Source organism: Drechmeria coniospora, chromosome 01 (assembly GCF_001625195.1).
Source record: "Drechmeria coniospora strain ARSEF 6962 chromosome 01, whole genome shotgun sequence".
In the NCBI taxonomy this organism is placed as follows: Eukaryota; Fungi; Ascomycota; class Sordariomycetes; order Hypocreales; family Ophiocordycipitaceae; genus Drechmeria; species Drechmeria coniospora.
Window position 1 is genome coordinate 1699314 of NC_054389.1, and position 16615 is coordinate 1715928.

Here is a 16615-nt window from a genome sequence, read left to right on the forward strand (position 1 = left end):
GTGTAGTAATTAGCACTTACACGTAGGTTGTAGGTAGGCGCATGTGTAAGTTGGATTGTACGCAACGCAACCGCACAAAGGGCGGTCCCGACGACGGGAATCCAAGATCCACCCGCCATTTAAGATCCGGCGCGCCGTCCCAAGGGCCCAGGGTTTGAAGCACCGACGGGGTCGACGAACCAGCCAACGGGCGGTCCGCGGGTAAAGCTGACCGGTGCGACCCTGCAACACCCATGCCTTCCCCGCCCGTCCCCGGCGAGAAGTGGCAAGCAGGGCATGCGGCGGATAGGTGCAGGGGTGTTGCGCTGCGGCCAGCCCAGTATGAATTCATTCGTCAAACATCCTCCAGTGGCGGTAGCTGATCATACCCGGAACATTCCTGCGTCACACTTTGCATGTACACCACTTGGGGCTTTGTGCGCGTGGGTAACCTGATGATTGTACTCCGTACTCCGTACTGTATGTGTGATTCGATGGAGCAGCAGTTGCGCATGGGTGTCCAGTCTGCCACGCAATCCAGGACTCAAATTCTGTAAGGCGTATTCATCCAATAAACCAGTACATCCAACTGCCTGGCTCTTCCCGCGCTGTTTTCCTGCTCGAACGCGGAATCCGGATGCCGCCGAGATTGTATGTAGCTTCAAGCTCGCAGCACTTGTAAACCATGAATGACGTCGCATTACCCGCAAGCTTTGGCCTTGCGTTGACACCGGGGCAGAGAATCATCGCTCGTCGAGGCTGCGAGCAACGGCTGCGTTTTCGTTGAGGTGTTGGATCTGCACAATCTTGCCAATCAGACATGACTTGGATGGAACCCAGAATGAGGTCAACGGTCCAACAAGTCGATGTCAATGATGATGCTGACGGGCCATCATTTTCGATTCTGGTCAAGGCCATGTGTCCAGCCGCTTCCCCTCTCCGATCGCTTCACCTCTGCTGATTATGTCTCTGCTTGCCATAACCCTGCGTCGATATCCATCCTTGTTAAAAAAGCTTTCTGCATCCGAGTACGAGCACGACTCGTCAAGGGTTGGAAGATTGTTGCCAGGCTGATCAGCCTGCTTTTCGGGCTGCTAAGGACTGACGAGGTTGGATACGATGCAACGGAGACATGCCGTTCCGGGACTTGGGTGCATGAGCCCTGACCATGGAGAGTCTCTCTGCTTTGCTGAACAACCCGGACGACTTCTCCCTTCGGAAATATGGCGGGCATTTCGGCGACCGTCGTTGGCACTGTGACTCGACGATGCTAACGTTGTCGTGACACGCACCACGGGGTCGACGCAGAACATTCGAGATCCGGAGCGGCCAGGTAGCTCCACCCCCCAAGACTCCTCTTTTGCATTAAGTTTTCGTGTACGGAGCACTTGTGCATATCTTGCTCGGCTAGGACTTCCTCGGAGATCGGCACGTGGATGGGAGACACAATATTGAACGTTGGCGCGATAATGTGTACTTTGCACGATTCTCAAGTACAGCTTCGTATACTGTACGAGGTCGAATGTGTGAGGGTCTTTTACCCCGGAAGCCTGAGCAGAAACCACTAACTGCATTGGTTATATTGAACGTGGTGTGTTCATATGTCAAGGAATGGTATCATCGTCATCGCAAGCCTCACCCCAAATGGGGCCGCCGTGAGCGAGGCGACATATGTTGGACTGTCTCATGCTGAAGGGCTGTCTTCCCTTGCAAAGCGAGGAGAGTTGGAAATCATTCAAGTTGCACCCCTGGTTACTCTCCCATCCTGTGCAATAGTTTGAGCCACTTCACGGGGAAGGCACCCAGCTACCAGCTTCAACGCCTTAGTTTTCAGGTACCAAGTCTGAACTGCGCCTGCTCGGTATGCATGCAGGAACTGGTTGGGGCAGAATCGAATCGCCATCTGGCACCCCCCCCCCCCCCTCATCCCCCCCCTCATCCCCCCATCCCCCACAAGCCCAAGGAATGCCTGATGGTCCTGCTATGGTGCACGAACACGAGGATCCACGAACAGTAATGCTGACGTCCCTGGCCACCCCTGCCTCGCCTTACAAGCAACGATTGACCAGGTCAAACGAACTTAGGCGTTTTGCCGTTTTACCTGGCGAGCAAATTCTCCGGCCACTTTGACTCGGCCAGCATTGTGGTCATCTCCATTTTCCTGCCTCCCTCACGGCGATTCGATGTCTTGGGCCCCGGGCCCTCCCCCTCCAATCGTTGGGAAGCCTCGACCGAACGTTTATGCGTCGCGATGTGAGCAGGGTCGATTGCAAAGTTCGTCAATACCGACGGCGAGTGCAGACAAGCCCCTGGCGGTGGTTAAGTGGCAGCCTTCATCAGGCTTCGGGACTTTTTACTTTTCCATCTCGTCCACCGGTACAACATACGAGCACATTTACGGAGGGAGGGACTCCCCTCAGAATGCAACTCCCAGAATGCAACCGGTGCGATTTCGGATCTCGGTCCACTCTGGCTGATGCAGAAACGGAAAGTTGCAGCTGGAGCTTCTAGGCGCCACCATCGACGGCTACAGTATGAGTACCCATACACGTACCGGATTGCATTGACGGGCCACTCTGGATCCTTGGCATGCTGGAGCTTGTGACAGTCTCGTGCACGGGATTTTGTTCGCTGGCCGAGGGGCCCGATGGAGGAGTCACATCGTGGCTCGTCGTCCCGTCGTTCGATGGCAGTCTCTCTGCATTGAATGGGCGGCGAGTTATTTGGCCGGTTGCACTCTACGGAGAAGCTGTTGCCGAGCTGTCACAACTGCCAAGTTTCGGGACAAAGACGAACGAAACATGGCACGGGATACGTACATGCATACATGTGCTCACTGCCACGGATTAGCACACAGCAAGGAGGAACAAGAAACGGGAGTTCCGCTTGCATGTCTCGGTACAATACACCGGCCGTTTCTCGCATCCGTTTGCTGACAGAACATGACAGCTCTCTGCCAAGTTTGCCGCATCAATCGCTTTCATCGGGTCAAGGCAGGTTCATCGACCGACACGGCTCCAAAGCGCCCCAACATGGGCACTTACACGAGCATCGGGTTGGAGTCGCGTCCGCATAATTGCCTTGACCTGTGCTGTGATGTATTTGGTACACGGTGTGTGCTGTGGCAGCGAACTCTCGGCGAAATTCCGTGACAAGGCTGTCCAAGGACGACGGCGATTTCCATGAGCCCGTAGCCAGGGTGTGTCGAGACTCGAGGGCCATGGACTCGGCGTGCCCTCAAGGGGGCTGCTCCCTGACTTGTGGGATTGGATTTGGATGCCGCAATTTTGCGACCAGAATGCCCGTCCATCGGAGCTTTGACCTCAGAAAGCTACGACGTACGAGGCGCTACTGGGCCGGACCAGGATCCGATCCACACTTGATGACGGCTTGAAACCATGCAATGAGGCGCATGAGTAATGGAGGATTGCCGGCGCTGGAGAAAGCAGTACGACTCAAGTTCGCGAACGAAGGGTCGCACGGGCGCAACTTGACGCATGTCGCTTCTTCATCCAGCCCGCCTAACACATAGCAGCGGTACCTGCCGTCGAGATGCAACACGCCGTCATCGAGCGTCGTCTGCACGATGTCGCAATTTGTCAACAGTCGAAGCCCGGTGCCGGACCATGCCCCCCTGCCATCGATGCCGAACGAGGGTGTGCGTGATGCCGGCTCAAGAAGGCTTTCAACTCTAAGCCTAGGGCCCCGAGTCTGGGTGGCAAGCCGGGGATTTCCTTCCACCCATCTCCGATCCGGAGACGCTGCCCGTGATCAAGTCACCGACAGTCAACCAACTGCCGCTCAGGCGGCATGCATGCCGGCAGAGAGGGAAAGGAAGCAAGTGGCGATGCCCGTGGCGCCAAATCGCTGCTAGAGGTAGACGGTCTGAAGCACGTTCGACGCAGATGCCGCACCTGCAATTTGCCAGATTGGGCAGGTGGCGGCAGGCGGTCGGAACTCGAAGTTACGACAGAGTGCCCCTGGCGGAACTCGACGTTGCAGGAAGCAATTGGTTGGCTTGGGACAGGACCGATGGAGGCGGGAGCATCCTCAGGCGACATGGGTCCGGGCGGCCTCCGTTTGGGCCGCCAATGACCGCCGAGCTACTGGTGATTTAATTTTCCGGACCGCCTGGGTTGCACACGAGATGAAGATTTTGAAATGACCATGACGAGGGGGTCAGCAGCAATGCATGGGCCGGAATGCTACTCAAGGCCCGAAGGCTTACAGCTATTGCTGCATCGTGCAAGGAGGAAGAAGGTTCGGGCACGGCGTCGACATTTCCGGACGGCGTACGCTTGTGAGTGCACATCCTCGACTCCCTGGGCTTCCAGGTAAGCCTGACGGGTGCAGCGTACAGGAACTCGAACACGCCCTGCTCCGTAGGTGACGCCGTTGCCTGTCCAAACCTCCTGTCGTGGAGCTGTTGGCTGCAACTTGCGATGGACGGCGCAGTCTCGGTCGCCCTGGACTGGCCTACTCCAAGGGCGAGCTATAGACGCAGCCGGCACATCAGCCGACCAAGGTTCTGGCCCGCTCGTCAAGCGCAATCTACATATACAGGTATGGAGAAGTACGAGTGCGAGCTCGTGATGCGTACGCACTCCGTGCTGCACGCCATGATTACCGAGCGTCGTGCTTGTCGTCGCCCCCCAGGCTGACACGGCCGGCTGCCACGACGTTTCTGCGCACTATGCGACGCGCCATGCGTCATGGGTTCCTGGTCACTTGGCACGGCGCATCCCACTGGTACGGAGTTTTCCAACCATCCTGCTTCGCTTCCCTCGTCACATATGCTGCGAGGGGTGTCACAGGCACGAGACAAGATGGCAATCGCCAATTCTTCATCGAAGCGGACGAGTCATGCATCCTCGCCCAGCCTCCAGGGCAACCCTTCGTCACATGAGGCGATGGCCAAGACGACGAAGCTTCGTGCAGGCCGACGACAGCTGGTGCCGTCTCGGAATGGCGTGGGCAGATCGGTGCAGGCTTTGAATTTGCGGGACTCGAGGCAGGGCTCGGGCTCGTGTGAGGCTGCTCGGCGCTCGATGCCAGGATGCGGTTCCTGCGGGCGGGTGCGAGCACGAGTACAGGTAGGTGTACACGAACAGCAAGTACGCACACAGGCGAGATCGCCCGCTACTTCATTCCGGGTGGGCAACGCTGCAAGTTGGCCATGCCGATTCGCCGCCCGTCGTCAAGTTGACGCTGGGAGACCATGTCGATGTTCGAGGCGACGACCGAGACAATGGTCCTCGCAGGTCAGACGACTCGCTCGTGATTTCATGGATTTCGAGCGCTCTCCTGTTCCAGATGCCCAAGTGCCAACTGACAACGTCGGCGCCAACCTGCTCGTGAGGAGCACACGCCGTATTTTTGTTGCACGCGGCTCCATGGCACCCTTGGACCCCGAGCACAGGGCAATGCAACGCCACCTACTCGGTGCTTGCAGAGCCTTCCACTTGTACGTGCGGCGTGCGGCAACGAAACAGGATAATGCGTGAGCAATGCATGTATCTACGGTGCACTTGCATGCGTTCTCATGCCCAGCCGTACAGCACTCTTGTATAAGCAAGTCCATGTTCCTACTCGTGCCCGTACTCGTGCGTCGTAGGGGGGAGCATGTCGGTCCAAATTTTGGTAGTAGGGATGTCCTAGTCTTCGGATTCCAAGGATCGTCAGCAGCTCATCTTACCCGGGGCGCCTATGAGCACAAGTATGACATGTAGAGCCGGCGGCTTTGGATACGCACTCGCGAGTAGGGATATACACGTCATGCTCGGGGCACACCAGCAAGCGCAGCGTCACCGCTGCTTTGGAATGGCGTGATCAAGCGCGCCAGCCCTGAGTGCCGTCGAAAGACGAGCCCAGTCTGGGAATGCGCCACTCAGCATTATTCTCACTGCACAGCATAGGTGAACACGTCGGCGCCGGGGTTGGGGGTCCCGTTCCATCGATGTGCGTGTACCAATATAGGAGATGCGGAGTGCGTTGCCTGGATACACCCACCGAGGACTTGGCGGTATCATGGGTGGCTGGCACCTCGGTAGGTTTGGAGCCGCACTCCGTACAAGTACTGCAAACATGTACTGTAATTACTCTGGGCTCCGTACTCTGTTCGGAGTACTTTTCAGGCCATAAAGTAGAGTAACAACACCAACGTACAGCAAGTAATACACGCACACCTTCTCGGGTGTACAGTGCTCCGTAGTACAGTACACTGTATGACGGAACAAAGTAATACTCTGTGTCCGTACATAGCATTACAATACATGGTAATATTGCGGTACGCCTATTTTGCATGTGCCTACTTGTACTCGCGCAAAGAATGAACACCTTTCCCCGTTGTTCAACGATCCATGCTTATGCTATCGGCGGTTACCAATACGATCGTACAAGGCAGTTAGCAAATACAAGTGCATGATTGAGCATGCAGACATGCTGCGTAAGTACGTGCATGGACATGGACATGTAAAGTACTTGGGTGAAATTCATAGCCAATCGCACAGTGTCAGATCCAGCGCCCGAGTCGGAGAGCCCGTACCAGCTTTGTACAGAGCAATGGCGGCAGTCAACGCAATACGGTCTAGCTGCAAGTATGGAGTGCTTGATACCTCTTATAAACTTCATCAGGCTAGTGGACAAGCAATGCTCAATGATACCATCTGACTTCTGCGGAGGGTCCTCGAAATGGGAATACTGCTGTATGCCTTGGTGGCGGCATTCCCTCACTACAATTCAAGCAGGTACGGAGTAATCCGTACAGGGCATATACTTGAATTGGATCTAAGTACTGTGCTCCGCACACTGTGCAGTTCAGCACAATGCAAGGAACTATACGGAGTAATTACAATGACGACTACGGAGTACTCCGTACCAAAGTACGATATTTACTGCTTGATACCAGTGCCTCGTGCTAGTCCTTGATTACTAAGTGCACATCAATTCTGTACTTGATTAAATGTCTGCGCTTCCACTTCGGAAGAATGATTCGTAGCAACGAATAAGTACTTGGTAATACATGGAATTGCCTGTAAGTACTGTACTCAGTAATTATTACTTCGTACTCCGTACTGTAAAAACATACTTAGTATCTGTTGATAACGTGTACTTGAGTATACAAGCACAGTGCATGTACTCTGTGCTTGTTCTGTACGTAGGGACGAGGCATTGGTATGAATGTTTTCATGATCGTACGAGTACACACTGTACACTGTACACTGTAATGTGCGATATGTAACTACATATGCGGAGTATATATTCCGCACGCCTACTCCATTCTCCGTGCATGTGCACATACAGTACTTGTACTGTAATACAATTGCGCCTTACTCCTACAACGAAGTACACTGTAGGTGCCTATACATGTGCGAGTACGAGTGCATGTACATACATGTACTGCAGTTGTACAGTATCTACTTGTATACTTACAAGTAAAGTACTTGGTATTACTAACAGGCCCAGAACTGTATGTAATTAATACTCCGTAATACCAGGTACGGAGTAGTTAGAACTGTATTCTGTCGCATCGCGGCCAAACTCATCATCCACGTATCGTACGTTCTTGTCCCGAAGCTTGTTCTCGCATAATTACCTGTACTTTTACTTGCACTCCTCGTGTTCTAATTGTGTATTAACTTCTGCAAGTACATGTGCATGTTGTGCGTGTGTCCGTGAGTGCACATGTAATTACTCCGTGCTCCGTACTTCAGCCACAAGCCCTACAAACAAACAGCTTCACCACTTTCACCTGCAAGCACTATCGCATACGATCTGCTCATACTTGTGTGTGTGTGTGTGTGTGTGTGTGTGTGTGTGTGTGTGTGTGCGTGTGTGCGTGTGTTGCGTCTTTGGCACCCTTGCCAAGCTGACCTCCGACAGGACAAGACGGCACAACACCAAGCCATTGACAGGAAGGGCCCGGGAGCACAAAGGGAGCATGGCTTCGTCGGTTTTTGTGGCTTCGTGACAGAAGAAACGATCAAAGCTCGAGCCCGTCTCGAGATGCACAGGTGCGATATAAACCAACCATGGCATGCACAGATCCCCTACGGTGTACACTTACACATGCATGCGAGGTAATTTCCAGTACATGTAAAATCACGACTGTATACTAGGATACGCAGTATTCGCATTGAAATGCAGCATCCTTCCTACTTCCGCTGCTGCCATCCCGTCATTGCACTCATGGGAAAGCATGGCAGTACACATGTCCACGGCCAAGGGGCAAGGGCACACCAAACCAAGACATGACATATTACAAGTGCACGTATATGTGCCCAGTTTGGCGCCCAGTTTGGCAAGCCTCTCACTGGCTCCGTACGTCCTAGGCAGTGGCATCCCTCCTTTCTCCGGTTTCCCCGTATCGTAATCCTTGCGCGAGCAAGCATAAGGCAAGACCAAAATCGAGCATGGTGAATTACACCTACATGCACACATGCTCGTTGTCCCATGCTTTGTAGGTGGGCTTCCCGTGAGACATGGCCTCGTTACACTTCATCTGGATCATCAACAGCCCTCTGCAGCACACAAGCCATTCCCGTCCTCGCCAATCGCCGAGTCAGCGAACATGCGAATGAATGCGTAGGCGTTCTGTGCCGTACAGCACCATGTGTACCCATCCACCTTCGCTTGCGTGCATAACGCCATGCTTGTCTTGGCCCCTCGCCCCCCCTGACGACCGACGCAGCGCAACGCGCGAGCACATGGATGCTGGTCACCGCGGGTTGGAGCCCTTGTGAACGATCGTATGAACTCGTAGTACAAGTATATATGTAAAGTCGTCGTGACATGAGCAAGCGCAGGAGACTCCCTCCCACCAGTGTGCCCTCACAAAGGACGCCGGCTATCGTCCGCGAAGTACCGTCGCCTGCGCGTGGTTGGATCTTGCATCCTGCATGCATGCTCAATTTGCACGTGTGAGTTATCTTCTCGAAGCTTAATGATGCAGAGCACGAACAAAGATAGTGTCCGTAGGCAGGAATGGAGACGGCGACCGACTCGCTTCATCTGGTGGCTGATGTCGTGTGAGCCTCGCACGACGCCTGATGTGCAGTTTTGCCGACATGCACACGGACCGCATGCCAACCGCAGGCAGAGGTGCTTCATGTGAGACGCCAACGAATAGTTGCGCCGTCATATGCATTCAAGAGAAAGGGGAAGGGGGGGAGGGGGGAAGGGGAAGCGCACGCAGCAGCGGCGAGCCTGACCAGCAGCAGGCGGGCGTCATGCTGGTCTCACTGCGATACAGTTCGTCGGCCGCGACGGGCACATCGCGACGTCGAAACCGGCCGCTGATGGCGCCTCAGAGAGGGGGGGGAGGGGCTGCGGCTCGTACAGCGAAAGACAACATGTCGGATAGTGCGAGGGTACCGCTTCGGCATCTCCCTCGTTGTGGTGTCGGCATCTCCCTCGCTACAGTCGGCTCTCGATGCCAGAAGTGTTGCTGTCGGCTGCCCAGTGGGAATCGGGCCAGACAACTCGGATCGCTTCCCAAATGTGACTATCGAGTACGCGTGTCAGTGGCACGAGCGAGCATCGTCTGGATCGTCGTTCGCAAGGTTCAAGAACGCCGCGGCGTGAAACAGACCATTGGGGCCGGTCTCTTTGCCGTGTGCTGCCATGAGATGGATGGTGTGGCCGTTGGCTTACCTGACGTGGATGATGTGCAACCCGTCCTTGACCTCTTGCGGGAGATCCTTGACGTCCTTTCTGTTCTGCGACGGCAGCAAGACCGTCTTGACGCCGGCCCGCAGAGCGCCGATGAGTTTCTCCTTGATTCCTCCGACGCCCGTGACTCGGCCGCGGAGCGTGATCTCGCCCTGTTGCGCGGTCGCGCGTTAGCCTTTTGTGGTCTCAAGACTCTCCACGGGTGGGGGGATCGGGCACGGCACGTACCGTCATCGCCATCGTCGGCGGCACCGGCTTGCCGGAGAAGAGAGAGATGAGGGCCACCGCCTGGCCGACGCCGCTGCTGGGGCCGTCCTTGGGAATGGCGCCGGACGGGCAGTGGACGTGGATGCTTCGCTCCTTCATGATGTCCGTCGTCGGCTCGGCCGTCAAGCCGAGCTCGAAGGCGTGCGCCTTGACCCATGTCAAGGCCACCTCGACGCTCTCCTTGAGCACGTCGCCCAGCTTGCCGGTGAGCTGCACCCTCCCGTTGCCGGGCATGTCGGCCACCTCGATGAAGAGGATGCTCCCGTTCCCGCCCGAGCTGTACGCCACGAGACCCGTCACGATGCCCGGTCGGCTCGTCTTCTCCGCAATCTCCTCCTCGAACTTCTCGATGCCCAGGATCTTCTCGACATCGTCGACGGTGAGCCGGGTCCGGTACAGGTCGAGGCGGTCGCCGTCCCTGGCTTCGGCAAACTCGACCGCCTTGGCACGACACACGGAGCCAATCTCGCGTTCCAAGTTGCGAACCCCTGACTCACGAGTGTACGACTCGATGATCTTGGACACGACATCCTGGTTGAAGGCCAGCTGATCCTCGGCTAATCCGTTGACGCGGATCTGCTTCGGCACGAGGTGCTGCATGGCGATGTGACGCTTCTCGAGCGTCGTGTAGCCGGGAAGGTAGATCATCTCCATCCGGTCCAGCAGCGGCGGCGGGATGCTGTCGAGCGTGTTGGCCGTCGCGATGAAGAGGATCTTGGACAGGTCGAGGGGCATGCCCACGTAGTGGTCGTGGAACGTGTGGTTCTGCTCCGGGTCGAGGACCTCGAGCATGGCGGCCGAAGGATCGCCGTGCACGCTCGCGGCACCGATCTTGTCGATCTCGTCCAGGAGGAAGACGGGGTTCGCCACCGCCACCTTGCGCAGCCCCTGGACGATGAGCCCCGGCATGGCGGCGACGTAGGTCCGACGGTGGCCGCGAATCTCGGCCTCGTCTCTGACGCCGCCGAGCGAGATGCGATGAAACTTTCGCCCGAGCGCCGTGGCCACCGACTTGGCGAGGCTGGTCTTGCCCACGCCGGGGGGGCCGACGAGAAGCATGATGGGTGATCTGTCCATCATCCGTTGCGACTTGAGAATCTCTACCTTTGCGGCGTGCGCATCCGGCGCCGAGGACGACGCCGACGAGCCGGACGCGCTGGATGGCTCGGTCGGAGGCTCCAACGTCGACGGTGCATCTGCTGCATCCACCTTGGCCGAGCTGGCCGCTTCGGCCTCGGCCTCGGCCCTTCGGATCTTCTCGTCGACGGCGTCGTTGACCGACTGCTTGAGCCTCAGGACGGCGAGGTACTCCACGAGCCTCTTCTTGACCTTGTCCAAGCCATAGTGGTCGTCGTCCAGCTGCTTGCGAGCCTTGGTCAAGGTTTCGGGGCCGAGCCTTTCGTCGGTGGTAACGGCCCAGGGGATCTCGGACAGCGTTTCGAGCCAGTTCCTCGTCACCTGGTACTCCTGGTTCATCGGCATCATCTTCTTCAGCCGCCGCAGCTCTCTGTCGACCGACTTGGCCACCTCGGGTGGAAGCTGAGCGGCTTGCAGCTTCCCCTTGAGTTCGTCCAGCTCGTTGGCGTCCTGGTCGTCGTTGGCGTCGTTCCCCGGCGGCTGCTGGCCCGCGCCCGGCACAAAGGTCATGCCGGGAACCTGCACGGTCGAGGGCAGCTTTCTCGACTGGTTTTCGTGCAGGCGGTCGAGTATCTGCACAGGCACCGACGTGAAGGTTGTGATTTTGAAGTTGTTCTTGATGCCGCCCACCTGTCGTTCGAGCAGCTCAATCACCTTGGTCATTCTCACCTTGACGTCGAGGGCGGCCAAGACGCCAAGCTTCTCCTCGTGTGTTGCCTCGACGAGGTTGGCCATGAAATCAGCGAGCAGGCCGGCCTCCTTGATCTCCCTCCTCATGATGAGCATCTCCAGCCGCTTCGTCAGGCCGGGTGAGAGGACGGGGCCGCCCTTGGCGCGCGGCAGGAGGGAGGAGATGCGCAGGATGGTGACGAGCTCACGCGACCGTAGCTTGAGCAGGCCGAATAGGTCCTGAAGCTGCTTGTCGGCGACGTCCACCGAGTCGTTGAAATAGGTGACCTTTGCTTCGAAGAAAGGGCGGTCGCGCAGGATGCGGTCGACCCTGACGCGGGTAGTCCCTTCGACTCGCAAGGCAAATTCGCCGCCGCCGCGTCCATCGATGCCGACGACCTTGGCGGCCACGCCAAAGCCAAAGATGTCTCCCCTACCGGCGGTACCAGGATTGACATTGTCCGTTTGGGAACCGTCCGCCTCGTCTCCGTTGTTCACGAGCAGCTGGCCGGTCGGTCCGAGGAGGGGCGAGGAGAGGGGGACGCATGCGATGGGGACGCCGTCGATGCGGCCGTCGGGACCGTTGGCCGCCGCTCGCTCGTAGACCTGGGCGAGGAGTGCCGGGATGTCAGGTCGGCCCGCGTCGACGGGGATGCGTTGGACGAGGCCTGGAAGGAGGAGGGCTCCTCGGGCAAGCGGTACGACTGGCAGGCTCGCGGTCTGTGGTCTTCCCATGGCGTTGCGAGATTGATCTTTGGCCGTCGAGGGTCGGGAGTCGAGAGGAAAGGTACGCCACTGGCCGGTGTGTTGGCAGTGGTGTGATGCCAGTACGTTGTATTGCGTGGATGAGAGAGGTTGGTGATGTTGGGAGGGATCGACGGCAGCGAGTGATGATGCAGTGAGGAGCAACGGAGAGGGAAGGAATGCAGCTGTTGACGGTTGGTGGGTGGAGTTTGATGATGGTTGGGTCGGTTCCTCAGCTCCGGATAATGAGAACAGGCCAGAAGCCAAAGCTGGGGGAAGGCCTGGACGTTGAAGCTATACCGTGTGCCATTCGCTTGGGGTAGCTTCTGCCGAGGCTCATCAATCATCGAGAGTGGGGGGGGGGAGGCTGCTTCTAGTGGACCTCTGGGCTGTCGTCAGTATCCTGAGTTCAATCAATAATTACAGTACTCCGTACGGAGTACAGTTCTCCGTACTGTACAAGTACGGAGTACGCAGCCATTAGCTCAGATAGGGAAATATACGAGCACATGTACTGTACTTAATACCTCTGCCTGCGGCCATGGCCGCTGCGCACTACGGAAGAAGTACCTAAGTACTGCCTGGTATCATGTGTATGTAGTAATACTTGTGGCACACCAGTGCTAGGTACGAGCTACGGAAGTGTTAGTACAGTGCATGTACATGTACAAGCACATGTGCCACAGGTACGGAGTACAGAAGTTCTGGTATTGCTGTCATGCTGTACGGAGTACTCCCTAGTGTGTACAGTACAAGTAGGTGTAATACTGACAACATGTACTTAAGTACGGAGTAAGTACAGAGAACATCCATTGTACAATCACGTGGTAGCACATGTACCAGGTGCTCAGTGATCCGTTCTCCGCACTGCACTGGTGTTTCTTGTCGTATTCTTTCATAGGTAGATACTTCGTCCGATGAAAAAAGGCGCCTATTTGTACGGAGTACAGTACGGAGTATTACTTACCATGTAGTCCTGCTGTAAGTACGGAGTATTCGTGCAGGACTTGTACTTGCAAATACTGTACTTACGGACCAGAGTAGGTGTACAGAAATAATCCGCACAGTATGCAAGTACGGTACTGTACAGTACGGTACGGAGTAAGTACCAGTACTAAGAACTTGTACTGTACATGTACTTACTCCGTAACTGCACGTACAAATGGAGGGGCAGGCCTCCATCAATTAAACAGGCGCGCTTCGACGCGTCTCCCACAGGCCGTCGTACATCCACCCGTGACTTCTTGCACCTTGCATTCTGCCTCCATTGCATCCCGCCTGCTCCATCCGGCAACATCCATCACCACCAGCAAGCCACGATGTGTACGATGATTCCTCCCTCGAACCGCGATATAAATCTGCTAACCCGCTCCATCGACAGCTGCATACGGCGGACAATCCAAGCCCGCCTACGGCGCACAGGGTGGCGACGATGCCGGTGGCTTCTTCGCCGGCGGCTCGCAGCAGGGCAGCCAATCTGCAGCCGGTGGCAAGGTGCGTGCAAGGACTCCCCTCGGAACTCCCCTCCGGAATCTCGTCGTGCCACCGACAATGTTGGTTCTGACTCGGAACTGCCGCAGGCGTATCAAGATGAATCCCTCCGGCCCGTAACCATCAAGCAGATCCTCGAGGCCGAGGAGGCCTTCTCGGGCGCCGACTTCAAAATAGACGGCTCGCCCGTGACGCAAATCACATTCGTCGGCCAGGTGCGCAGCGTGAACCCGCAGCCGACCAACATCACCTTCAAGATCGACGACGGCACCGGCCAGGTCGAGGTAAAGAAGTGGATCGACGCCGACAAGCAGGACGAGCCCGACCCCGGCTTCGAGCTCGACTCCTACGTCCGCGTCTGGGGTCGCCTCAAATCCTTCTCCAACAAGCGCCACGTAGGCGCCCACGTCATCCGTCCCGTCGCCGACTTCAACGAGGTCAACTACCACCTCCTCGAGGCCTCCTACGTTCACCTCTTCTTCACCAAAGGGCCCCTCGGCGGCGCGGCGGCGAATGGTGACAGCATGTTCGTCGACGGCGGCAACGGCGCCGCCGCCAGCATGGCACCCCAGTCCAACGGCAAGCTCTCCGGCTGCACGGCGCTTGGGAAGAAGATTTTCAACTTCATCAACGACACCCCCGGCGGAAACGAAGGCATGCACCTCAACGTCATCACCAACGGGACGGGCCTATCGGTTCGAGATGTCTTGACGGGTGCCGACGAGCTTCTGGGGCAAGGCTTGATCTACACCACCGTCGACGACGAGACCTGGGCTATCTTGGAGTACTAGATTGAGCACTGGGTTGAGTACTGGGTTGAGTACTGGGTTGGGGCAGTCTGGAACGGGACGGCGGAAGAGTGCATACTTTGCGCTGTCGGGCTCACTCACAAGCGTCGAGGTACACGAGAGTGCAAAATGGTGTTTTGAGTTTTTACAGCATATAAGAGGTTTCTTGTACTCGGTCATGATGAAATGCTACATTTTCTTTTTTTTTTCCATTGGAGGGCACTGTGTCTAGGATAGCAGATGCCTACGGACCCGAAGGGCGCCCACGTCTGCCTACCGCAGCCGGGCACCATGTACAAGATCCATGGAAATGAACGGGCTCTTGTTGAGTGGACGATATCGTGCAAGAAACACTGTCAGAGTACGTAGCAAGAACGTTCTGGTGCGTCGTCCTTGCGATGACGATACATGCATTCCACCTAGAGACACCTCGAAGCATCCGGCACATGCAGTGCGCTGCCAAGTCCGTCATGGTCACCCCCGCAATGGCCGAAATCCGAGGTACGCCAGTCAGCCAACGCTGACGCCTTCCATGCCCGTCTACGCCGACGGCTCGCTACAGCATGCGGCGGATTTCCTGTTCGTTGGTGTACTTTTCGAGGCCCTCGTCGAGGTGCTCCCACCACTCGAACAGCATCGAGTTGCAGATGAGCTTGAACCAGGGCGTGAATTTGAGGCTGGGGTTCCCGAAAAGCTGCTTGAGCTTGTCGGCGCTAACGTACTGCGTAGCCTGGACCTCGTTCTCGTTGGGTTCGAGGTCGACGTTTGCCTTGATGAACAGGATGTAGTCGACTGCAACTTTGGCGTTAGATGCCGCTTGCTCGCTCAAAAAGTCTCCACCATCCAACTCGGCGGCGGTCGCTCACCTTCATGCTCTCCCCACTTGCCATCGCTGGGAGCCTTGTAGTGGATGCGCGTGAGGAAGCGAAACTTTTCCATCGGCACCTGCTCCTTCTTGATGCCGAGCTCGTGGTTCAGCTTGCGCTGGGCCGCACGCTTGGCCCCCTCGACGGCGTCGGGGAGTGTCGAGCCCGTCTCGCCCGAGACGGCCAGCGGGTGCGAGCAGCACGTGTTGGTCCACATGTCGGGAAAGGTAATCTTCTCGCTCGCACGCTGCTGGAGGAGGAGCTCGTTCTTGTCGTTGAAGAGAAAGACGGAAAAGGCGCGGTGGAGGAGGCCCTTGTTGATGTTGGTCATGAGGTGGCCTGAAGGAATACGTCAGTCGGCCGCGGCCATCGTCATCGCCGAGCGGCAAGGGTCCGCACAAGTCTTCTTGCTGGCCTTTCCGACCGGTGCATCGTTCTCGTCCGTGACGATGCAAACCTCGTCCATCAGCCGAATCTGCTCCTCGTCGTAGCCGGAGAGCACGTCGTTGTTGGTGTCGATATCGGGGAAGAGCCGGAGGATCGTCTCGGCCGTCATGGGCTGGAGCCCCGTCGTCGTCGTTGTCGTCGTCGACGACATGGTGGATAGCCTTGTACGGTATTTCTATCTCGACGGGTCTTTTCTCGTTGGAGGCAGCGGAGGATGGGTGAAAGTCGATGAGGTCAGTAGCGTGGTGATGATGCTAAATATTCCCAGTTTACATGTTTTGCTGCTCGGGTCACCCCTAAACTAGGCCCCTCATCGGCAACACCTCGCCAGGGCTCATCCCCACCAGGCTTGAATTCCAGCAGCGCTTAGTCCTCACTAACGCACCAGTAACAATGCGTACGAGTCGTAACATCAGGTACCAAATATTCGCTGAGTCAGCGAGCAGACCTACCGTCATAGCACTGACGTTGCCCGGTAATGCACCGCCGATAGGTGCCTAAGTACTAACGTACAGTACAGTACTGTACTTGTTGACTAACCTTGGTATGGTGGTAACG

At 56.7% G+C, this 16615-nt stretch overlaps 4 protein-coding genes across 4 annotated transcripts; 2 read left to right on the top strand and 2 right to left on the bottom strand.

The window, feature by feature from the left end:
* Positions 1-3789: 3789 nt before the first annotated feature.
* Positions 3790-4074, top strand: DCS_00472 (uncharacterized protein; the record flags this gene model as incomplete). The annotated part of the gene is made up of 1 exon (XM_040797811.1): positions 3790-4074. One exon carries the CDS (start codon positions 3790-3792, stop codon positions 4072-4074), a length of 285 nt encoding a protein of 94 aa, XP_040658694.1.
* Positions 4075-9393: 5319 nt separating this feature from the next.
* On the bottom strand, positions 9394-12456 carry DCS_00473 (ATP-dependent protease La; the record flags this gene model as incomplete). Its single annotated transcript, XM_040797812.1, has 3 exons — positions 9394-9481; positions 9631-9800; positions 9877-12456. The coding sequence occupies 3 exons, from the start codon at positions 12454-12456 to the stop codon at positions 9394-9396; spliced, it is 2838 nt and encodes a 945-aa protein (XP_040658695.1).
* Positions 12457-13784: 1328 nt separating this feature from the next.
* Positions 13785-14747, top strand: DCS_00474 (Replication factor A protein 2; the record flags this gene model as incomplete). The annotated part of the gene is made up of 3 exons (XM_040797813.1): positions 13785-13788; positions 13847-13959; positions 14046-14747. The coding sequence occupies 3 exons, from the start codon at positions 13785-13787 to the stop codon at positions 14745-14747; spliced, it is 819 nt and encodes a 272-aa protein (XP_040658696.1).
* Positions 14748-15300: 553 nt separating this feature from the next.
* Positions 15301-16208, bottom strand: DCS_00475 (isopentenyl-diphosphate delta-isomerase; the record flags this gene model as incomplete). Its single annotated transcript, XM_040797814.1, has 3 exons — positions 15301-15536; positions 15611-15949; positions 16010-16208. The coding sequence occupies 3 exons, from the start codon at positions 16206-16208 to the stop codon at positions 15301-15303; spliced, it is 774 nt and encodes a 257-aa protein (XP_040658697.1).
* Positions 16209-16615: the final 407 nt, after the last annotated feature.